Source organism: Siphateles boraxobius, unplaced genomic scaffold (genome assembly GCF_051911475.1).
Source record: "Siphateles boraxobius isolate OS27281-9 unplaced genomic scaffold, OSU_SipBor_1 11, whole genome shotgun sequence".
In the NCBI taxonomy this organism is placed as follows: Eukaryota; Metazoa; Chordata; class Actinopteri; order Cypriniformes; family Leuciscidae; genus Siphateles; species Siphateles boraxobius.
Genome location: NW_027508711.1, coordinates 7,170,483 through 7,196,013, shown reverse-complemented (window position 1 = coordinate 7,196,013; position 25,531 = coordinate 7,170,483). Strand labels below are relative to the sequence as shown.

Here is a 25,531-nt window from a genome sequence, read left to right as displayed (position 1 = left end):
ACTAAATGTGAGCATATATTTACTCATCTCACCATCTCATCAAAATAAAGTATTAGCAGATAAATTGTCATTACTTATTCACCCTCAAGTTGTTCCAAACCTGTATGAGTTTCTTTCTTCTGTTGAACACAAAAGAAGATATTTTAAAGAATGTCGGTAACCAGTTGCCATCAACTGTCTTAAAAATATCTTCTTTTATGTTCAATAGAAAAAAGAAACTCATACAGGTTTGGAACAACATCAGGGTGCATAAATGATGACTACATTTTCATTATTGGGTGAACTATCCCTTTAAGCAGACAGTCATCTAATATTCTAATGAGAGTTAGTTGACATGTGGTTGCAAAGTTACTTATAGTCAACAGAAAGTCTAAAGTAGACCACTTAAATAAAGTGTTACCGTAAAGATGATTTAACTTGAGCTAACATAAACTAAAATTAAAGTTCAGGAACTAAAACGCTTTCAGCAATCAAAATATTGATTTTGAAGATGTTGAGAGTGATAGTTTTGAGAATATGCTTGATATCATGAATATGAGCCAGATGCTGAATGTACTGGGAAATGAGCTCTGACGAGGACAGTGATGATGGTGTAAAACATCTGCTCAAACTGAACATCAGCCCTTCCAAGCTCCAAAAGTTAACAAAATATGCTTTCTTTTATTCTTCTGTAATTGTTACTCTAATATAAGCAGAGTTTTATATTATTGCGACAGAGGTCCACTCGTGTAACTAAAGACAATGTGAAATATGTAATAATGTTTGGCGAAACATTCATGCATTTAAGGGCTAATGCCAGGTAATGCATTAACTAATAATAATAATGGGACTGTTTAAATGTGACCTGTGAGGTAATTTCATTTGCGGGGTCGCTCATTCCAGAACAGTGAGTGGCCGGATTGAATACATCAGGGATTTTATAGTTGATGAGAGTTTATGTTATTCATTCATGGATCTTAGAGTATGCAGTGAATTATAGTGTAACTGATTATTTGACACTTAAAGGGGTAGTTCACCCAGAAATGAAAATTCTGTCAGTATTTACTCACCCTCATGTTGTTCCAACCCCGTAAGACCTTCGTTCATCTTCGGAACATGAATTAAGATATTTTCGATGAAATCTGATAGCTGGATCACTCCTCCATAGGCTTCTTAAGGGATTGACACTTGCCAGCCCCGAAAAGTTATTAAAGATATCGTTAGAATAGTCCAAGTGACTACAGTGGCTCAATCTTAAGTTTATAAAACGACGATAATACTTTTTGTGCGCAAAAAAAACAAAAATAACGACTTTATTTCAACTATTCATTTCCTTCTCTATGGTCCTCTAGTCAGTTCACTAGTGTAAAAGCGTAGAGCTTCTGTTGTTGTACGTCACACGCATCACACGCATGACCAGCGTCGGACAATAGTGAGCCTACGTGTGACGTAGCTCTACGCAATCACACTACGCTAACTGACTAGAGGCCCACAGAGAAGGAAATGAATAGTTGAAATAAAGTCGTTATTTTTATTCTCGTCGCTTGATAAACTTAAGAATGAGCCACTGTAGTCACTTGGATCAATTTAAAGATATCTTTAATAACTTTTCGGGGCTGGCAAGTGTCAATCCCTTAAGAAGCCTATGGAGGAGTGATCCAGTTTGGTCCAATTTGTCTCTTTATGCATTATGCACAAGTCATGCATTTTAGTATCTACAATCAGACGATTTAATTGGAAAGCATAGAAGGTCTGGAAAAATACCATTCATCAGTGTCTCACCACTTGGTGTCCCACTGTCCATTCATACATTAAAAGAGAGACATGAACAGTTATTGTTCTGCATATCAAAGTGATCTGTCACAGCTAAAGCATTCTGAATAAAATAAAATCATTTGAGGTTTTAGTAAATGTACAACTTTCATTTCCCCATGTTTTTCTATTTACTTTTTAACTATGCACTACATAATGAGTGACTTTGTCCCCCAAACTGAGATAGCATGTATAAATGCTGGCTGAAAAATGAATACACATACAGCCAGGTGCGCAGAGCATCATTATATGATGAGGTATGTATTGAGCATGCCGTTTTCTTATATATCTTATATATGCTGTGTGTGATTGCTTCACAATCAAGACTGTAGTTATCAACAGAATTATTCTTAAATCAAAAAGAAGAATTAAGAAAGCAGAACTAAGCAACTGACCGTTTCAGAGCTTTTAATGTCCAGGAACAGAATGAACTTTATAGTTATTAATGTTCAGTTTTCAAACGGTCATTACGATTTGAGTAAGATGCATACAAATGCTAACTTGCTAATTGGTAACACATAAGCAGACAATGCATGCAATGGTGGTAAAATGCATCAGTATGGTAATAAAGCAAAAACGAGACATCAATGATGTTTTTGTTGAATGACGGTATTAGGAGAATTAAATCAAATGTGTTTCTCTTTTCTGAATCCTGGATAAGTGAAAATGGATATCGCTAAGGGAGGATGAAATTAAAGCTAATTTATATTTTCATTGAATTCACAAGTCACTTTGTGCACATTATACTGACTCTGTTGCTTCATTATAAGATTAATAATGTTTAATTAAGATAAATATAAATCAATACGAATATTTTTTCCCTAGCGGTGATTTATGGCAAGATGCCCCATAACGTCATCTGAGCCATAGAAGAATAAAACTAGGACTAATTTACCTGTCTTACAACAAAGATCTCAGATCAGTCCATTAAATAGTAGGTGAGTATGATAAAACAAATATAAAATTCTTGATTAAACTGTAATCCCTAAAAAATTCTTTGAAACAGACTTTTTATCCAGAACCATATCTGATGGGGATGATGGAAAAACACATCTTCATCAATATTTGCAAGATACCTCTTCTTCTCTTCTTGTTGTACATGTTCATCTGTTCTCTGGACATCCTGAGCTCAGCCTTTCAGTTAGCTGGAGGTAAACTTTAACATATCTTTGTTTTACATTTTCCACTGTTCACTGATATAGTAACTATATTGTAAACACCATTATTCCAAATGAAATATTAAAAAGCTGGTTACTTTGTTACCACTAATCTCAACATCACTTCCTCAGAGAGGAAAAAAAAAAGCTTTGATAGGGATGTGTTGTATCTTTGGATAGGTAAGGTTGCAGGGGACATATTAAATGACAACAAAATCTTTTCTAACCCTGTGGCGGGACTGGTGGTCGGAATACTGGTTACTGTCCTGGTCCAAAGTTCCAGCACTTCCACCTCCATTGTTGTCAGTTTGGTCTCCTCCGGATGTAAGTCAGATGCAGTCCTTACAAACCCAGTATCGCTCTGCATAATCCAAAAACCCATATGAATATTATCATTCCTAAAGCACAGCACAGCACTCTGGAATACTCGATTCTCATTGGTCAATTGCTAGCGGGCTGATATTTTTAATATTCAGTTTGTGCATTGAATATGCTTGCTTATATTAATAAGAATTATATCAAATTGAATTTATACATTCTGTATAAGTTTATCCCTGGCTTCTTACCCCAGTAGGGGCAATTATGTTATAACTAAATTAGCAAATGCTACTGTTTATTTCCTATAATAACACATTGGCTGATGCATAATCATCCAGCACATGCTAAACGTATATCTAAATATGTTACCATTTAAAAGTAAATCCACAATGTTCTTAAGGGCGGCATCCTATATTTCATCAATAGCTCGGTGAATTCACACAGCTTCATAAAATTGAAAGCAATATAATTACAAACATTTTATGCATAAAACGAAATAAACACGCTACTTGAAAAGATAATTTCATGACATCAACTCTACAACATATAACAGGCATTCATACTATATAGAATGTACTTTTAAATTGGTCGGTAAGTGTCAAGACAGTCAAGACAGTGTCGTTTATGGCATCGCATCCTGCCTCACTCAACTCTCGCTACTTTCGTGTTTCTCATATCACAATGTGAAATTGTTCTCTCTTATTTCATGCAAATGCAAATGGCGGCATCTTATTCTTGAGTCCCAGTTATCGATTGCAGTGACAATGATTAATAGGCTATTACTGTATTATTAAAACCTAATGTTCTTCTTGTTGCTATGCGGATTGTTTTTTTAAAAAAATTATATTGTACTGGACAAGGTGCGTTCATGCCATGCCATAATTATCATAATTATGAGTTGAAAAAAGCATTCACATTCTTTTAATTACAACTTGTAAACTGCTCCAACGTGTACCATGTGTGAACACTGTACCACATGTGCACTGCAGATTAATTTTGACATTGATATTGTTGCCATAGTGCATAAATCCGAACAGCTCCGAGTACAATGTCACTGTTACAATCTCATAATTACAGCAATTACGACGGGGCGTGAATGCAGAATATTTGTCTCTTTAGTGGAAGCTTTAGGATTATGTAAAATTTGAATGTAGGATTTTTTGAAAATTATAAAATAATTGAAACTAAAATTAAGATTTTTATTTATTTGGATAGAACTTACTTCCTGAGAATGAACATTTTGTGCTCAAGCAGCCTCCTGTTTTTTTCTCTCAACTGCCTAGGGATGATTGTTATTGAAACGTGACACACATCTATCGATCAGGTTTCTACATTCTGTGTTTCATGCAGTGTTGGATGTTGGATCTGCCATTCCCATCATCATGGGATCAAACATTGGCACATCTGTCACCAATACCATTGTGGCTCTGATGCAGGCAGGGGAGAGAGAGGAGTTCAAACGGTAGAGAGAGCATACAGTACCTCACACTGTCAGCATTCAACCATCAATAAAAAGTTTGGAGCTCTTTAATGTCACTTTCTGCGTGGGACTGTTTCAGAGCCTTTGCGGGTGCCACAGTGCACGATTGCTTTAACTGGCTGTCAGTGTTGGTGTTGCTGCCGCTGGAAGCCGTCACTGGCGTGATGAGGCTCGCGTCGGAGGCGGTGGTTGAAAGTTTCAACATCGTGACCGGAGAGGATGGTCCAGAGCTCCTGAAAGTCATCACAGAACCTCTCACCAAAAGTATTATACAGGTGCAGCATTATTCTGTAATACAATTTGATTGGTTGTTAGAAATATTTGTTCCAGGACTAACAAGGATGCCTTTATTTCTTCTGTGAAAAAGAAAAAAGAAAAGTTTTAGTACACAGTTGAAAGGCTGTCAATACTGAAAAATGACAAAATCACCATATCATAAAAGTGGTCCATGTGACTCAAGCTATGCAATAAATGTTTCAGAGAATATTGTTCAACATTTTGGTCTGTTCCTCACATAAATCTGGCTTCAGAAGACTTAAGTGCCATTCACACCAAAAGACGATGACTATAATTATAAAGTTTAATAATCATTCTAATTCTATGAGAATACGAAAGTCCACACTAAATCCAGGGGCGTCATGCAAGCCAAAATTCTGGGGGGGCACAATCTGAGGCAATTGTTTTCTGAAGGTTAGACTAGGCTAGCTATCGATAACGTTACACTGACACAACTGAAGTTAATGCTCTGAATTCGCAGCTAATATCAAATCCATAACTTTTTGATCAAGTTAAAATTTCCAGGTCAACCACAAATAATCACACTACCTTTTAATATCATCCGATAACTAATTCAATGCCGATTTGTTGCTTTGCCCACTTACCACTTCAAGACCATCTGTAAAACATTGCCAGCTCAACGTGCGAGACGAGTGAGTTGTTTGAACATACACAGCATAGATTCTAGAGAGCTGATTTGATATACACAGACACCATATTAGGAAAAAGGGGCGGGCTGATGCTGACCGATTTATTACACATCCAGAAGAATCAGGCATGTGATTGGCTAAGGACAAAAAAGCAGGAAAATATACCGATTTTGTTGTTTTATTAACATTAAATAGATCTCCCAAAAATTTTAATTGCCATAATTTACTCTCTCAAGTTGTTTTAAACCTGAATAAGTTTCTTTCTTCTATTGAAGTTATTTGGAAGAATGTGGGTAACCAAACAGTTGATGTACCCCAGTGATTTCCATAGTATATTTTTCGCTATGGAAGTCAATGGGGACCAGCAACTGTCTGGTTACTCACGTTCTTCAAAATATCTTCTTTTGTGTTCAGCACAAGAAATAAATTAATATAGGTTTGGAACCACATTACAGTGAATAAATAATGACAGAATTTTTATTTTTGGGTGTACTATCCCTTTAAGGACAAGCGGCTGCATGTTTATTATTAGGGCTACTGTCTCTTTAAGAACTGTACGCGACACGTCTAATATACACGCATTTGACAAGCAGATTTCTCTCAATTTTCTTGGTTTGCTTTCAGTTTAGACATAACCAATTTATGTATTTTAATCCAATTAATCCGGAAAAATCACATCCCTGAGAATACATTTGAGTCTTTATAGGCTCTGGTAATTATGGAGCATAATAGGAATAAAGTTGTGACAAAAAAAATTATCAGGGAGGAAAAATCTGAGGGGGCACGTGCCCCCTCACTTTGAATGGGCATGACGCCACTGACTAAATCTATAACTATAAAGAGACAAAATTCGCAATCCCTTTCAGAGTTATATTTTCCAGATGATGAATGATAAAAAACATTTACAGTCAATCAGAATCCACACAAATATTTAGAGCTTAAGCATTTAAAGCCACAGACAACACAAACCGCAAAGCAGAACATAATGTTATAGTGTATTGGTGTGGACTCTAATACAAAGTTCTGTCGTGGAACTCTAGATGGTACAGGCTAATAGGGCCTTAACTCAACTTGCTTGCAATCACATCATTATCTGTAGGGCGCAGCTGATTGGTTCCTGCCGTATCAGTAGCCAATGAGCTTGCTGCTCAACCCTCAAATACTGAATACTTTAGCATTTGCATTAGTAGTGCAGCGCCCTTTCAGAAACCGTTCACCTTCACCAGCTCCACCTGTATAGATCTGCTACGGGTAATTATTGTATATTATATTGTACAGCAGCAGCATGTCTAACTTTCTCACAGCAGTGTGTTGTGTATGTATTGCGGTAGCAAGTCCCGTACTTGCTTTGCAGCAGCAGCGTAGCAGATCTATTCCACTAAGACCAAACATATCAACATTGTCATACCCATTACCATGACTGTTATGATGAGGTGGAAGCAAGGAGGAAGCAGGATCCAATTGCAGCACACTTTATTTAATAAACTCAAACTACATAATAAAGACTCTGGCTAGGGCACAAGACTCAGGAACAGAACCACCAACATCAAGGTACAACAACACAACATTAAGAACTCACAAAGACTGAACAAGACACAGGGCTTAAATACATACTGGACTAACAACGAGACAAGGGACACCTGTGAACATTTAAACAATCAACCAATGACACAACAGACAGGGGAACACAAGGCAAGATCACATGACTAGAACAGGGGATCACATGACAGACAAGAACCAGGAACAAGAAACAAAACCCAAACTGTGACAATGACAAACACTCCGAGAATTGTCAAGACAGAAATATAGTTATTGTTATAACTGTCTTGTTCATTATTAGCATAAACAGCACTTTACAGTGCAGTCACTTATTTTGTTCAGTAAAATTTTGCAGGTGAAATGTCATTTTGATAGGAATCCACACAATGGTGAATTCTGCACGAGGGTGAAAGATTTACGCACACAGATTCCTCAACAGGTTCAAACTGGTCACATGGATTTACTTTGGTGACAAAAAGAAAGATGCTTGGTTTGTGTGGTGAGCGGTGCGGGGCAGAGAGCAGTGGGAACGGAGCGAGGCCGGTGGTGCGAATGCTAATGTCTCGAGTCCCACTGTGTAACGGCTTTCAGATACGAACCCAAGCCCAGACAGTATTCTATAAACACAGTTTTATTGATAAACAGAAAACTAAAACCCACAAGGGGGCAAACGAACATTGACAAGGCAAAATTAATACTGACAAGACTAGATGCCGAACTTGACAATGAACATACAACAATTCTGACAATAAACTTGACTTGACAATATACTAGACTGGATTACTTACAGACAGGATACAAAACGAACAAGCACCGAGTAACAACCACAAGGAGATTATATAAGGGAGATAATCACAAGGGCACAGGTGATACTGATGAAACAATAAAGACTGAATGAGGAGAACAAGGGGTGGTGGTAAAGAAACAAGACAATGCAAACACGCAGCCCAAACAACAGGCCATGTGTTTGCACCCAAAATATGAGTCTGTCATGATCCTGCCTCAGGACTAGAATAAAACAAGGATAGAGGACAGAATCATGACACACTGAGGAACACCGGAAAGATAAAGGGAGGAGTGATGACAGTGAAGGATGAGAGAGGACCAGGCCTGAGACATTTATCTTCCGTGAGAGGCTGATGCTTCCGTTTTGTTCTTTTTGTTTATTTTGCAATTAAAGTTGCGTTTAACATTCGCCCGTTCCCGCCTCCTCCTTCCCTTAACACAAAACTTGTTACAGTTTGAAAGTGACTTCTGTGTGATTTACAGAATCACCACAGTATTGACAACAGACAATGGACCTTTTTTGTAACAGCACCTTTAGAATGTGACACGCAAGTCTTATTCGCAACTTTTGTTGTGCTCTTATTTAGTTTTTTGACCTTTTTGGAGCTTGACAGCCCTTCATAATTATCCACTTTCATTGAAAGGAAAAGATCAGCGTGACCGTTCTTCAAAACATCTCTTTTTGTTTTCAATGGAAGGAAGAAAGTTTGGAATGAGAATAATTAAATAATGAAAGATTTTTAATTTTGGGTGATTATTTCATAAAGTATGTGGCCAATTGGGTGCCATTATAAATAAAAAGAAAACTGGTCATTAGTTTTCTTGTTAAATGCTTTGGAGCTTGTTAAAACTTGTGTAGCCTAATGAAATATCACACTGTTTACACTCTGGTACTCTTCAGTCTGTCATTAATCTTAGATTTTAGAGTTAAAAGAAAATATTATTTTTTCCTTTCAGCTGGATAAGACTGTAATCATTGGTATAGCCACAGGGCAAGAGGTGCTGCGCAATAAGAGCCTGATAAAAGTTTGGTGTCAGACACGGATCACGGTGAGCAACGTTTCTGTTTATCTACAGATGAAGATTTTTGATGCCGAACATGAGATTATCTACATTTTTTTTATCCACAGATCCAAGAGAATGTTTCTTTTGCACATTCAGAAGCCTCAGCTGTTCCAACCACATCACTTCACCTGAATGCCGAAAAATGTGAGTCAAAACTCTATCAAATTTCAAAGGGATAGCGAACAAAATGGACAAAAACACAGCAAAGAGCCTTCCTTTGATCAATCGGCATTTAGTCATTTCATGCATACTTTTTTTTAAATAAAACAGTATTGTTATCCATTTTATCTGGCTTCAAACTGTACGATTTTTTAATATAGAGAAATGCCTTATTCACACAACGCACCCTTTTTTATGTGAAGAAAAACTCATTTCTGAGTCCCTCTGTTGGCTGTTTGGCTCTTCTGCATTTACTCAGAGCTCCGTCTGGGCTAATAACTGTCATTTATTTTGTGTTAGTACATCCTGCGATAGAAAGCCTCTGAGTCAGATGCTTGTGTAAAAGACTAACTACACATTCGACATCAACAACAGTAACAAACAGCATGCATGCTGTTTTAGGAAGCAAGATGTTTTTAAACTTTCAGTGAGCTTTTGAGTCATCCTGCCTCATATATTGACTTTGAGACAACAAAATTTTATAATCTCATGAGCCATCATAATGAGAAAAAAATTGGTAATATATTCATATTTATCAGGGGACAGTCTATGACTCAAGCCCTCAATTATAATCGTGGGCTTCATTTATAGAAGCCACTTTTTTGTAAGAATCTGAAATCCTTTTTCTACTAACACATCCCATAATCAGCAGCTGATGGGCTAATCACTGTTAACATGAACACATGCCTGTCAATGTGTGACTGATGGGCAAATTTCCTCAGGGGAGTGAAGATGTAAATGCATGTGTGTATTGGAGCAGGCACTCATCTATTTGTGGAGACGGGATTGTCTGATCTGGTTGTGGGCTTGATTCTGCTGTCTTCTTCACTGCTGGTGCTTTGCACCTGCCTCCTTCTGCTGGTTAAGCTTCTCAACTCCCTCATCCAGGGACAAGTGGCCAAAGCTATCCAGAAAATCATCAACACAGGTAACTACCAGTTTATACAGTTAATGTGATTTTCTGGAGCTGTGTGAAGTGCTTTAAAAGATTTTTCAGATATTATTTTTCTTATTTGACCACATTTGTCACTGTATTGCACCTCAACACATTGATAGGCTCTTATGAATCTTGATGGTCCAATCGGCACATTTATGAGATTTATTCTGAACAATTTAGTTTTTTTTTTATATTGTCATAATATATCTGTTGGAGATTAAAATATGTCTATTTTTTATCATTGTATTAACTTCATTTATTAGTGATTTATTATTTATTTTTATTTTAAGTCTCATAATACTGCTCTATATATATATGTATGTATATATATATATATATATATATATATATATATATATGTATGTATGTATATATATATATATATATATATATATATATATATATATATATATATATATATATATATATATATATATATATATATATATATATATATATATAATTCAACTAAATTTTCAAATTGCATGCATTTACATAGAATTAGGAAAAAGATTTGGGATTAGTTTACCCTGGGGTAAATTAAATTTGCCAACTTTTAGCAAATATTTCTGTTTATTTCCCTTAATAATTGAATGCTGCATAATTATCTTGTACATAACTCCTCTCGAAATATGTTATGATTGAGGAGTAAATGCATACTGCCCTATTTAAACATTTCCCTCATGATGGGGTTAATGACAGAACCACCCCTGACGCAGAACCTGATTTCACCAAGAGCAACATGTTCCTGGATCAAAATCTCTGTTGATCCTGGAAAAACATTCCAATCAACCAATCAGATTTGAGAGACAAGTTTATGCCAATTTTAGGTTTACAACCAGGGTTAGGTGCTTAGTGTTATTCACCTATCATTTCTCTCTGATTTTTGGGATAACTTATGGGTAGGATTACATTTTCAGACAGGAATGCTGTTCCAGGATCAACAGAATATGTTGATCCAGGAACGCATCTAACTTGAGTTTTTGAAAGAACTTATAGGCTCCAATAAGCACTTTGTCAGTTTCTAAGACTGCTTCCCTTTTCGAAAGCATGCTAAAAAGTTCATCCAGTGTTTCAGTCTGAGAAACCCTGATGGGAGCCTCAATTATCTGAAGAATCAAATTACACAACTGGTGTGCACATCCCAAACACCCAGAATTGGGCGCAGGTGCAGGACAACTGAGTAATACAAATGAAAAAAAGAAGTGTGAAGTCCGCACACTGAAAAAGCTGCTCCAAAGAATTTATTAGCAAGGCAACGTTTCGACCATCAGGTCTTCATCAGGCACAATGGATTGTGCCTGATGAAGACCTGATGGTCGAAACGTTGCCTTGCTAATAAATTCTTTGGAGCAGCTTTTTCAGTGTGCGGACTTCACACTTCTTTTTTTCATAAGCCTCAATTATCTTGTCATTTTTCCAGCATTTTTAGGAGATAAACAAATCACTTTCCTGCAGACTTTCCTTCTCCGTTTGGATGGTTGACTGGCTACCTGGCCATTCTGGTTGGTGCTGGCATGACTTTTGTTGTTCAGAGCAGTTCGGTGTTCACTTCTGCCATCACTCCTTTGATAGGTGAGTCTTTCCTCCCTAAGATGACCAGGCTGAACCTATGGCCAAGGATATCAGCAAAGAGTTTGAATTTCTTCTCTATAATTTAGCTGTGCTTCAACATAACCAAAGAAATTCATTTCACCCAAGATCACCTCTGAGTAATGCACTAATATTTGCATTTAGACACCACTGAGCCTCAGAGGAGTTAATCTTTAGCCCTCACAGGGTTGACTGTTGACTTCCACTCATTCGTATTCACTATGAGCTTTGTGCTCTGGGAATAAATGGTCTGCTCAGGCCGTTGAATAATGTGAAGGTTTTACTCAATGCGGTAACTCATGCACTCGATTTCCCAGAGAAATGACAGACATAAGTTGTTGTGCTTCAACAAATAAGAGCGAGGGAGAGAGAAATTATATTGAGGAAAGGAGAAACAGAGCCAAGTGAAGAGAGATGTTCACTTGATGCTCAACCCTCTCTAATCCACCTGGCCTTCTGATTGATAGACGAGTAATTGTCTAACTTTGCTCCTGGATTTATTGTAATTAGCTACACAGTGATTAGACTTTCTAGTGAGGCATGACAGATTATGGATCCACAGCATCCTAATTACACTGCCTGGGAGACCACTAATCCCACAGAGCTTTAGAGCTGCCACACAAGCCATAATGTGTGCAGACTATATTTTTCAAACCTTATTTCTTCTTCTCAAAGGCAAACCCAGGTAGTATTTCAAACAAGTGCACTGTAAAAAAAAAAAAAAAAAAAAAGTTGCTGCCTTACATTTTTTACAATCTTTACAATCAACTTGGATGTTTAAGTCATTTTAACTTTAGTTACATTAAACTGATAAAACTGGAAACAAAAAAGTTGAATCCTTTTATAACTTTGTATAAAAAGTTTGAGAATTGCTTAACTTATTTTGATGAGTATAAGCAATCAAAAACGTGTCGTCATAACTTATGGATCATATAGTTTTTTACAATGTGAAGACTTTTAGGGGCTAATGACAAAAGAGAGTGTTATGATGTCACGGGTGTTTGCAGGAAGGCAGACGGAAATAGGATATAATTCCACAACGAAAGTTTTAATGATAACATAACACAGAACAGCAGAACAGGCAGCAACACACACTAAATATAATGGAGATCGGACCAAGACTGACTGAACAGACGGAACTAATTACAAACCGTGGGGACGAAGGGATGGGGCGTAGCCAGAGGAGGGCAGTCCAGAGGTGAAGGAAGGTTGACAAGCGACCAAGACGAATCCGGGGGCATGAGGGAGCCTGGCAGAACTGGTGAACTGATGGGCCACGGCGGAGATTAAGGAGGTAGGAGCCAAGGGTGAGCCAGTGGACTGATGGGCCGATGTGGAATCCTGGACGCGGTGGCTGCAGTTGGATCCCAGGGATACACTGTCCAAGATGGTGCTGAGGACTGGAAGCCCCTTGGCGAGCCCACCATTCCACTGGCGTGTAGAGGACGAGTGATGGGGCTGACAGGAGGCAGAGGAGATGAGGATGACGGCTGGATGATGAGAGGTGGCGGGAGAGGGAGGTTGGGTGGGGACTCAGGAACAGACTCAGGAACAGACTCAGGAACAAATAGAAGAATAGAAGGCTTAAAGGAACAGTATTTACTTGAACTTGAATTTACTTTTACTTTTGTAGCAAAATCGTCAAATGTCTTCACTGATCAATTTAAAGGTGCTGTATGTAATTATTTTTAACTCTACTAAAGCACAAAAATACCATAACATGCTAAATTCACATACTTGTATCCCTGAAAAACAATGCTACAGCCAATTATTCTACTTTGAAATTCTGTGTTTGAATGTCTGTTTTTGTTTTGGTCTGTGCAATCCCTCCCGCTGAAAGTTTACCCAATATTATTTCGACACCCAGGGTTGCCATTTGGCAGAAAACACAGAGTATTGTAGCCATTGAAGCCAGCAAACAAAGTAGGTCAGAGATCGCAGATTCTACCCGACCTAAAAAGCCTCAGCATCCATCTAAAAAGCGATGCGTGTCCTCTGTATGTAAACCCGCGTAAGCGTGATTAGGAAGAAGTGTGAGTACAGTAACTACCCTCTCAAATATGTTGAATTTATACTGCAGTACACATTTCAACCACTAGCTATCAATATTACACGGCACCTTTAATGAGTCCTTGCTGTATAAAATGATCAATTTCTTAAAAAAATATTAAAAACACCTCACTGACCCAAATTTTTGAACAGCAGACTTTATTATAATATAACATTTTCATTCTTTGAATGAGGCTTTTTTCCATTAGGATATGAGGACATTTTTAATTTATGACCCCGACCCCCTCACACACACACACACACACACACACACGCACACGCACACGCACACGCACACGCACACACACACACACACACACACACACACACACACACACACACACACACACACACACACACACACACACACACACACACACACACACACACACACACACACACACACACACACACAAACACACACACACACACACACTGATGGTGCAGCATATATAAAACACTGAGGGCTGAGTGTGCTATTTAGAACAGGGCCATTTTCATAAGGTAAATGTCAGTTCTGTCATGGTCATACATGGTCATCCAATTTTCTCTTAATTAGGCTAGATTCACCTTACGGGAAGGTCTCTTTGTAACAGAAATTATCTGCTCTGGTATCTCTCACATTCATTGTGCTTTCAGGTATTGGTGTTATAAGTATCGAGCGGGCCTACCCTCTGACCCTAGGCTCCAATATCGGAACAACCACTACAGCCATCTTAGCTGCATTAGCTAGCCCAGGAGACAAGCTAGCCGCGGCCTTTCAGGTGATGTCTTTTGAGACCTGAACATTGTCACAATTAATCAGTGCCTGAGTTAGAGCCCTCTAGGAATGGTGGATTGATCTTAGAATATTGATGCTTCCGATAATACGTAATGTTGTATAGATCCAATCACTCACTTAAGATTACAGTAATTAGAAAACAACATCAATCTAACTCTTCAATCAATTCCTGATGGACAAAATTAAGTCCTACCCTACATTATTTCCTTGTTTAAGAAGTTCACTCAGATATATGTCACAATAGGGAAGAAAAGACGATCAGAGCCTTTGGGCCAGATTTACTAACAGCTTGCGCCACCGCAAACCCTCTTTGTGGCGTTGAAAAAAACTACTGTCAGGATTTACTAAAGACACGTAGTGAAAAATTTGTGCTGAAAAGGCATGGACAGGGATATTTTTTGTGGCTGACCTTATTGCATATGCCTTTGTAGGAGTTTCCCTTTCAGAAGTATTTAAATTAAGTATGCAAGGTTATATATAAGGTTTGCAAAGGACAATTTACTATTTGGGCCATTATTTACCACTGAAAAAAAGCATGTCTTCAGATCAGATGCTATTTTTAGCTGCTCTTGGTAGATTGCATTTGTCATTATGGAAATGATTCGGCTGCTTCTGTGTTTCTTTGCACGTCGTCAGTAGATCACGTGTTGAACTTTCCACTACCATCTGCGCTTTAATGGGATTGTGCTCTAATGCTAATTTTTTAATGAATGCTAATGAATTATGGCTTTCCAATTTAATGATAATTGTCTAAAATGACAAATTTTATTTTTTTGATTTTTTTATTGTCAAGGAATAAACATTAAATAAACATCAACATTAAATAGACAAAATTTATTTGAAAAAAATAAAACAAAAGTGAGAAACAGGCTTGCAAATTTATCCTAAATTATCTCTTTTAGTTAATAAATGGTAAAATTGTATCCATTTCATCCATAAAAAATACAGATATACTGTATATTTAATAGAGATATTGGTATCAGTAGGCGATATTGGCCTTAATTCTAAGGATTTGAAAATAAGTTGTATTGCTCATTCCTAGAGACCTATTATTCAGATAGTCTGTTTGTAGTCAAGTCAAGTCAAGCCACCTTCATTTATATAGCGTTTTAACAATATGGACTGTTTCAAAGCAACTTTACAGTGATAATAGGACATTAAAGTAACAGAGATTGTTTTGGCTTTACAGCAGCTCTAGAATAAAGTTATTGTCCAGGTAAAGTTAGTTTTGATTGATTCACTTCCGTCAAATCACGATCATTAGTTATTAACTTAGGGGCCGCTAACACAACACCGTTCTAACAGAAAATTCTTTAATGCGATCCGGCCGCTCATTTGCATAAAACAGTGCCTGGTGGCTCTGAGAATTTTTGTAAAGGATTTTTGTAAAGCAAATAAAACAATGTTCCATCCCTAATGATGCTCTACACATTGTCTCTCTCAGGTTGCTCTATGCCATTTCTTCTTCAACATTCTGGGCATATTGCTTTGGTACCCAGTTCCTCTTAGCCGTCTACCCATTCGCATGGCACGATTTTTGGGTGAGCGGACAGCAAAATATAGGTGGTTTGCTGTGCTGTACCTGATTCTGTGCTTCCTCCTTCTCCCATCCATTGTCTTTGCCCTCTCCATGGCTGGATGGCAGGTTCTGCTGGGTATCTGTGTGCCATGTGTTGCTCTCCTCCTCTGCATTGTTGTTTTGAATAGACTGCAATCGGAAAAGCCTCACCTCCTGCCTTGGTGGCTGCAAACCTGGGACCACCTACCTCTCTGGATGCACTCACTCAAACCACTGGATACCATCATCACAAGAGTCACATTGTGCTGCAGGAAAGCCCGGGACAGTGATCAGAGCCGCACGTCTCCCGAGGATCTGTCACAATTGACAGAATATGAAGCTGAAAAAAATCATGCCCCTTTGGCACAAAATAGCCCAACTTTGATTTATGATTATGAGACTGAGACGGGGGCTTTTTTTGACTCATTGGATGGCAAGAGCAGCAGGTTGTAGACCACATGTGGTCCATTAAATGCTTTTTGGCTCTTAAAATAGTTTCTCTTTTCATATTGTGATTAAATGGGTTTCCTCTCTGCACTTTTTGTGAGTTTTTCTGAAGCAAAACTACCCAAAACAGCCACAGAAATTCATTCAAACAATGGGGTACAAATTAGGGCCTCTTACTAAAATGTTTTTCCCTTTGTTCAGTGAAAGGAGATGTGTAACATTCAAATAAAATGCTGCTCATCAGTAATCATGCCACCGGCCTCATGCCGCTCTCTCACGGCCCTCGGCCTCATCCTGCTCGCCACAATTTTATATCAAGTTGTCTATTTTTTTTCAACCCTGTGACCATGTCTAAATACAGTTTAAAACTACAGTTTCTGTAAATTATCATTATTATGTAGGTTAATTTTAAGTAAGTTAATTTTATTAAAAGAGCATTTAAATTCAGCTTACACTGACCAAAGTGCTGTACAATTTTTTTTATAAAATACAATAAAAAATATGTAAAAAAATTGAGTAAAAAAAAATCTAAATAACAGTAAATAATCAATAAGTTAATAGTCAGGAAAGGCTAGAGGGTAAAGATGCGTCTTAAATCAATTTAAAAAACATAAATAGAAGGAAAATGTTCGTAATTTTAACGGTAAAAAACTCTAAAAAAAGCAATGGAAAAGACATGTTAAGTGCTTAAGGGGTGGTTCAGGATTTTGGACATCGGACCTCATTTCCAAGTTAGCCTGGGTGTTATCTATCAGTGGAGACATTTTCTAAATTTTTCATCCAGTCCTTCCAGTTGCATAGTTCGCCGGTGCTAGGCTAGCGCGAGTCAACGGTATCTGCTAGCATGCCATTAAAAAAAGATTTACCCAATCCACAGTACACCAAAAGCAAATAAATTATAACGCCAGACTATCGATGTAAATGTCTGTTGAGAGAATAATGTTAGAAATCAAACTTAGTTGGGCTCTTGTCCCTTGACTTTCTATCTTTCGATTTTTTCAGATTGCTTTAACTGTGTTTATAAAACGCATTCGTTATGGTATGAAAATCAGAGAGAAAATGTGATTAGGTGTTGTTGGCTATTTATTGATGATGGCATAATCATCATGTAGTGGCCTGATTCACTGAGCTCATAAGAGTCTTATCTTTCATTGCATGAGGAATGTTTAATACTAATATATTTCACGTTTTTGAGTATAATAGCTGTGTGACCCTACTGCCTTCTAGCCAGCAGTGACTAACAGTTAATCTGAAGAACTTTAAAAACACATGGTGTACAAAAAAGGTTTTGAACTACTGTACAATTTAGACCAATACAGATATCAAGAATCAGCGTATGAATCTCAACAACGGTGACAATCAACAAAATAATCAGATAAAACTCTGAACATTACAAAACAAGCTACTAAAAAGTTGCAACAAAAACAACAACAAAAATAAAAGCAGATAATAATAATAATAAAAGAAAATACAAAGGCAATTCAGTATAATTTATTCATGCTGCAATGCATGCTAGGAGATTTTGATTAGTTTTGATTGATGGCTCCTTTCATGCACTGCACTTATATCATCACAGTTGTTGAGATTTATATACTGATTCTTGATGTATGTGTGGGTCTTAAAGATACAGTAGTTCAAACCTTTTTTGCACACGTTTTTAAAATTCTTCAGATTATCACAACACTGATTGATCACTTGCTGTAAAATTATAGGTCTACTATAATCAATAATGTAAAATAATGACCCATATAATCAAAGATAAGAACCTATATGAGCTCAGTGAATCAGGCAACTACATGATGATTATGTCATCATCAAGAGATTAACCAACATCACCTGATTCATTTTCTCTCTGATTTTTTTTCCATAACAATCTTGTCGTGTCGTATAAACACAGAGTTACAGCAGCCAGAGATAAAGAAAACACTGATCACCATCATGGTAACTTCAAATGAAACAATAAATCATCAACATCTAAACCTCTGTTAATTCTCAAACAGACCTGTAGATGTATGACAGAAGTAAAGCCAATCTGGTTAGTAATAAGTGAAGCTGGTAATGCTGTTTGTGGAGTTGTTTAATCCTCCTCTGCTGAGATTTAATGTTTTATATCTTCAAGTTGATCTAAGGCTATGGCCGAAGTCATTTGTAGTTCTACCAGAAAGACTCGGGAGAATAAATACTGTAACAATAAATACATTTATTGATAGCCCAGCAAGCAATAAAGTTCTTTGGCGTAGGCCCCGTCCATAGCTCGCAATCCGAGGGTCCGGACTCTGCATTTCCTGCCTGAAGACGAAGGCAGGGGCGCAGCCGACCCCCCGTGAGGTATAGGAAGGGGCCATCCTGGTGGTGGTGGGGAGGATGGAGGATGGAGGGGAAGGGACCATCCTGGTGGTGGTGGGGAGGATGGAGGTGCATGAAAGCGTCAGCATCTGTGAACTCAGACATGTGTAAGTACTGGTCTTTTATACCACAAGTCTTAGACACGATTGGATAGATGAGAAGGTAATAAGTGACGTAGCAATTGAGTCTTCCTGGCAGAACTTAACGCTAGAGCTTCCATTTCTACCAGAAAGACTCGGGAGAATAAATACTGTAACAATAAATACATTTATTGATAGCCCAGCAAGCAATAAAGTTCTTTGGCGTAGGCCCCGTCCATAGCTCGCAATCCGAGGGTCCGGACTCTGCATTTCCTGCCTGAAGACGAAGGCAGGGGCGCAGCCGACCCCCAAAAATAGGTGGAATAATAATCCACCGGGACGGAGCCCACCCCCAAAGAACGGTAGAGGAAGTAAACCCACCGGTCGTGAATCCTGGAGATCCTAAAATAGAAAAGAAATTAGAATTAGTGTGTTTTTTTTTTGTTTTTTTTTATTTTTTAATTTTTTTTATTTTTTATTATATATTTTATATAGCCATCTTTGAAGAGTCACGTGGCCACGGGCTATCTTTTGATAGGACACATGGGCCACAGGCCATCTTTTGATAGAACACATGGGCCACAGGCCATCTTTTGATAAGACACATGGGCCACAGGCCATCTTTTGATAGGACACATGGGCCACAGGCCATCTTTTGATAGGACACATGGGCCACAGGCCATCTTTTGATAGGACACATGGGCCACAGGCCATCTTTTGATAGGACACATGGCCACAGGCCATCTTTTGGAAGAACCCGTGGGCCACAGGCCATCTAGATGGGACACATGGCCACGGGCCGTCTAGAACTATAGTGTGAAACGCCGTTAAAGCAGACACTTAGCCCGCAGGCCATCTTGGTTTAGTAGCTAAACCATGCTATCATAAAAAGTGCCAGCCACTTTGGCAAAAACACCACCACCAGTAGATAAATAGGAATTTACCTAGATCATGACTGGAGAGCTTGCTGAGCTTCGAGAATAGATTTTGAATCTGGTCTTATGTAGGATTCAAATGCCGAGGAGGACCACCTGCCCAGGATTTTAATAGCAGCTGGAGAGATGCCACGCTCGGCTGCTGTAGTAGCGGCTCCAATCCTGAAGGAATGTCCAGTGAACTGAGAGGGGGATAAGCTGCAGCTTTTGAGAACAGAATTGAGGTAGAACCTGAACCGGTTTTGAGAGAGAGGTGCTCCGTTGGGTAGAATGAAGAGGGGAGAGATACCGGAATGTCTGGGACGGATTTTAAGGAATTTAGCCATAGAAGAGAAGGGGCAAAATTCGCTACTGGTTTTAGAGATCGTTAAAGTAACGCCTGAACCTTTGGAGTCGTTCTTAGAATGTTTAAGAAAGAGTGTGAAAAAATTAGGGAAAAAAAATAAATCTGAAAAGGAAAGACCGCGGGCTGGATCGAATGTATTGGTAGGTGAAGTAAATTCTCCTGGACGCATGAAACCGTAAAAAGCTGTTAGAAAAACTGCTTCTAGCAGAGTGTTAATATAAGTGGAAAACGTCTCAGGTTACGACTGTAACCTATGTTCCCTGAGAACAGGGAACGAGACAATACGTCAACGACGCTATGGGGAACGCCTCAGGCGTGACAGGTGTCTGAAATCACTATCAAATCACGTCAATCATATTGACCGGCGACAGCCCGTGAATCATTAGCGTGAATGATTAACGTGCGACCTGGAAGTATAAAAGGGCGCCTTGCAAACATGACAAATCACCTTATCGTCTGAAGGGACTGTACGGTAGGCAAGCACCGCGGCATGGCAGGGAGACGTATTGTCTCGTTCCCTGTTCTCAGGGAACATAGGTTACAGTCGTAACCTGAGACGTTCCCTTTCGAAGGGAACTCAACAATACGTCAACGACGCTATGGGGAACGATATACCAACGCCGCCATGCTAAGGGGAGTGCATGCCAAGTGGCAGTGACAACTGTCAGAACCAGCAACTTCAAATGAAACGCTAGAACCACTCACCCTCAGGTCACACTGGGCTGTCAGTGACAGCATTCCCTACGGTCATAGCCCAAGCTACAGCCTCACAGAAAAACCTTCATAAACATGGTTAAATGAAAGGTCTACCTGGGCCGGCTCCGGGCCTGGAACCTCAGCTTCCAATTAGAAGGGGTCCCTTCTAGGGAATGTGGCTAGGGAACCCAAGGGAACCCCAGCCAGTCACTATTCAGGGGAACGTACTCACCCCGAAATGCCACCAGGACGGCCTGACCTGGCGCCAGTACATAGACACTTAGTCAGGCCAAATCCTGTCTGTCTGAAGACAGAGCCTCTGGACAAATGCCTTAAGTAAGGCATCCAACCCGAGGGACTGCGAAGCTGGCAGTGAACCACTCGGCCCGGATCTCAGAGACGGGATATCCCGGAGAGTATGACTCAGCATAGTGCTTTCCGACCCTTGCTAGCGAGGGGAGTTTCTCTACTCGATCCACGGATCAACCCAGTGTCTGTGTTTCAAAACACTGAGGAGGCCTGTGAAGGCCTAAGGGCTGATCTAACTGGGAGGCCTCACGAGAGGCCTACGACCGTCTGACCAGACTCAGGAAGCCGCATGCTCATAGAGACCCTCGTGAGGGGAGCACAAGGTCTGCCTGGTAGGCAAACCAGGCTGTAGGCAGAAAAGGTTCCGGGAGGGAACCTTTAGCAGAGAATGAACACTTTAGCGAGCCAGGGCGCAAGCTCGCCTTCAGCAGCTGCCTATTAAGGCTAGCTGAAACTGATAGCAAGAGACCACTAGCTTCATAAACCCAGCACCACTAGGGAGCGTTACAGGGAGGCCCGGAGAGGCCTACTACCTGATCCTTTAGGGAGGCACGTGAGGCCTACTACCTGATAACCACAGTACGTGGGAACTCACCTTCAGGGAGGCCCGGTGAGGCCTGCTACCCTACGACCACAGTATGTGGGGAGCTCACCTTCAGGGAGGCCTGGAGAGGCCTACTACCTGGTAACCACAAACTGTGGGAACTCACCTTCAGGGAGGCCTGGTGAGGCCTACTACCTGACCGTTCTCAATCAAGGAGGCCTGGAGGAGCCTACTACCTGATAACCCCAGTATGTGAGATGCTCACCTTCAGAGAGGCCAAGAGAGGCCTACTACCTGATAACCACAGTACGTGGGAACTCCTCCTTCAGGGAGGCCCGGTGAGGCCTGCTACCTTACAACCACAGTATGTGGGGAGCTCACCTTCAGGGAGGCCTGGTGAGGCCTACTACCTGGTCACCACTATCTGTGGGAACTCACCTTCAGGGAGGCCTGGTGAGGCCTACTACCTGACCGTTCTCATTCAAGGAGGCCTGGAGGAGCCTACTACCTGATAATCACAGCATGTGGGAACTCACCTTCAGGGAGGCCTGGTGAGGCCTACTACCTGACAGCCAAAATATTTGGGAGCCCACATCCAGGGAGGCCCAGAGCGGCCTACTACCTGACAGCCACAATATTTGGGAGCTTACATTCAGGGAGGCCCAGAGAGGCCTACTACCTGATAGCCAACGTAAGTGGGAATTCGCCTTCAGGGCGGCCGGGTGAGGCCTACTACCTGATAACCATCTTAAGTGGGAATTCACCTTCAGGGAGGCCTGAGTGGCCTACTACCTGATAACCACTGGTAGCTTTGAGCCCTGAGTCCGGGTGAAAGTATAAGGTGGCCTGCTAAGGCCAGCCAGCTGGGGACTCGCCTATCAGGGAGGCCTGGTCGGGCCTACTAGCTAATAGCAAGTCATATTCTGCCATAAAGTACACTGTTGGAAACCATACTACACAGCATAATTCACTAATGGGCTTCCAGTAGCGCTATAAGGTATGTCCCACAATGTTGGGACTCACCTCCGAGGAGGCCTGTTTAAGGCCTACTACCCATCAGTGAGTCAACTGCCCGAACCACCAAGGCCAACCACGTAAAGTGAGCTGGCCTACAGTGCCCTCGGGGGGGCTGTCCAATCAAGGAGGCCCGCTGAGGCCTACTACCTAATGGCGCAGCCTTCGTTGGCAGAAAAACTGTTCACACAGCGCCTACAGCATCCTGGTGCCTAATCACATTGCCCATGGCAGTGTACTCCGCAAGAAAGCTAGCACCCTTAAAACAAGTGGAGTACAACATACGCCACTCTGCCTCAACGGAGGCCCCAGTTAGCCAGGGGCCTACCATCTATGCATGGGCGTCAGCTCAGGGCAATGCTCTGGCTTCAGGGGAGCGTACTTCGACCAAAGAAGAAGTGAAGCTTACTTCATACTCGACCCGAGCCATAGTGGTGCGAGGTGGGATAAAACAGAACTGGGAGTGAAGTGCTCAGACCTACCCTGTATCACAGGGGAATACTCACACCTCACCCTGAGGTTACCAGGGTGCGGGCCTGCCAGCGGCTCTAGGGGTGACAGAAATGTATCTGTGCCCAACCTAGGGGAGTGGGGCTTGAATGAAAGCCAACCACCTACAACCTAGCGCTCGAGCAGTAGCTCAGCGAGGTGAGTGAAGCCTAAACTGGCGGCCTAAGTCCGTAGGCCAGTTCTGCATGGCAGGGTCGGGCAGGAAACCCAGTCTTCTTCGTGAAGCGAAAGACGGCCTAACCCTGCTCAATAAAGACATATATACCACGGAGGCCTGTTTGAGGCCTACCATGTCCTTACAAACCATCCTCAGCACCACGCTGCATTACTCTAGTCACCCCAGAATGCAGAGAAGGGGGCGGGCCTTGGCCTAACGACTCCCACGGGAGGAGGCTGTTTATACAGGGATGCTAGAAACCAACATTCACACAGTGAAGGGTCAGAGGAAGAAATGCTAAAATTTTTAGGAGAGCGCCTCTATTATCCCTGGCACAGCCTAGGCCAGCTACAGAGGCGGCCCTGGTAAGGGCCAGCCTGCAAGCATAGATCTATCTGAGGGCTCGGAGGAGCCACAGCCTTACTAAAGAATATAGTCTGTATTATTCCATACAAAGGGCTGCAGAATCGCTCAGCCTAATGAAAACCCAAACAGAGCTCAAGGGGCGACATACTCAGGAAGAAGTCAAACGGACCTGTGGGCCGGACATAAGATCTATCTGAAGCTCTAGCGTCAGTCAACACTCTAAGTAAAACAATTTAAAGAGAGAGACCAACCACTCTACCCTGAGGTGGCTAGCAGCCCGAAGGCTAACACAGTTACCGTTCTGGCCACCTAACGGGGAACTTCAGGGCCCTGATAATCCAATAAAGTTCTCTTACCTTATTACCTTGACATGACCCCATGACTCTATACAGGGAACGAGGTCTGTAGAGAGATACATTTCGGAATTTTAATTCACAAAAATTTACTCTTGAAAAGACCAGACAGCTCACCTGCGGCGTGCGGAGTGAAGACTCGCCAGATAGTTCTTTATGAACCTGGGGTCCACCACTTTACATGCCTGAAAGAGGCGTTTCTACTAACCAAGCCTAGGCGGGCCATTGGAACATCGTTCTTATCATAGGCCCAGCGCCAGGCCTGATGTAATGAACGTCTGGGGAGTCAGAAGAGAGGAGAGGGCTGGATTCTCTTTTTAATGAAGCCCTCCGGGGAGATTATCCATCAGCGACGCTGTATGCGCTTGTGCTGGATAACCTCCCTCAGATCCCTCTTCTAGCGGGAGTCACGCCTTTCCTGCGCCCTGTTCCTCCACAGAAGGGGCGCACGAGAGGCGACACTGGCTCTCTGGCCCTGTCTACGGTCCTCAGATCGTGAAGGGCCAGGCCCTCCCGCCTGCCTGGGCGTGGAACCGGATCTCAGCGGTATGTAGGTTTTTTCCTAAAAGCAGCTGAGCGCGCCTTCGCCTCCCTGAACTTCCCAAGCCCCGCCTCCACGGCGGGGCCAAAGAGTTCAGAGGGCGAAATAGACGAATCGAGGAGAAAGGCCTTCTCTTTCTCCTCAACGTCGGCCAGGTTTAACCAAAGCTGTCTCTCCGTGGCCACCATCGCCGCCATCGACCGACTGATCGTGGCAGCAGTTTGTTTGGTGGCCCGGAGCGCAAGAGCCGTGGTTCGGCGCGGCTCAGTAACTGCCTTAGGGGACAACCCTGCCCCCTGGTCGAGATCCTGCAGCAGGTCGGCCCGGTATGCCTGCAGCACCGCCATGGTGTGCAGGGAAGCACCAGCCTGAACTGCTGCCGTGTATGCTCTGCCATTCAAACGCGCTGTTGTCTTTAGCGGTTTGGATGGCAGAGTTGGAGCTCTCAGTGTCGACGCCTGCCCAGACACGAGATAGTTTGCAAACGACTCGTCAAATGGGCGGCATCGACACATACCCATGCTCTGCGATCCCATCAACATCAGCGAAATTAACCCGCTGATGTCAGTGAATACGGGCAGAGCATGGGCTCTTCCATGCCCTCTCGATCTCCGTGTGAAGATCAGGAAGGAATGGAAGGCTCCCTGAGCTGGTGGTGTATGGCCGGGGAGAAACCGATCGCCGAGCCTACCGCGAGCGGTCTCTCCTCTAGCGCGTTGCCATGGCAGCTACAGCCCCACAACATCCA

The 25,531-nt window shown here is 41.3% G+C and overlaps 1 protein-coding gene across 3 annotated transcripts; it reads left to right on the top strand.

The window, feature by feature from the left end:
* Window positions 1-2,006: 2,006 nt before the first annotated feature.
* slc34a1b (solute carrier family 34 member 1b) lies at window positions 2,007-16,676 on the top strand. 3 transcript variants are annotated; one of them, XM_077194770.1, is made up of 12 exons: window positions 2,007-2,048; window positions 2,617-2,725; window positions 2,811-2,942; window positions 3,129-3,272; window positions 4,617-4,728; window positions 4,826-5,021; window positions 8,955-9,047; window positions 9,128-9,206; window positions 9,982-10,149; window positions 11,617-11,733; window positions 14,440-14,564; window positions 16,026-16,676. In XM_077194770.1, the coding sequence occupies exons 3-12, from the start codon at window positions 2,822-2,824 to the stop codon at window positions 16,590-16,592; spliced, it is 1,722 nt and encodes a 573-aa protein (XP_077050885.1). In that variant the 5' UTR covers window positions 2,007-2,048; window positions 2,617-2,725; window positions 2,811-2,821; the 3' UTR covers window positions 16,593-16,676. The 3 variants fall into 3 exon arrangements, with proteins under 3 accessions (XP_077050885.1, XP_077050883.1, XP_077050884.1); XM_077194768.1 differs by having other exon boundaries at window positions 2,617-2,729; XM_077194769.1 differs by having other exon boundaries at window positions 2,617-2,729; window positions 2,798-2,942.
* Window positions 16,677-25,531: the final 8,855 nt, after the last annotated feature.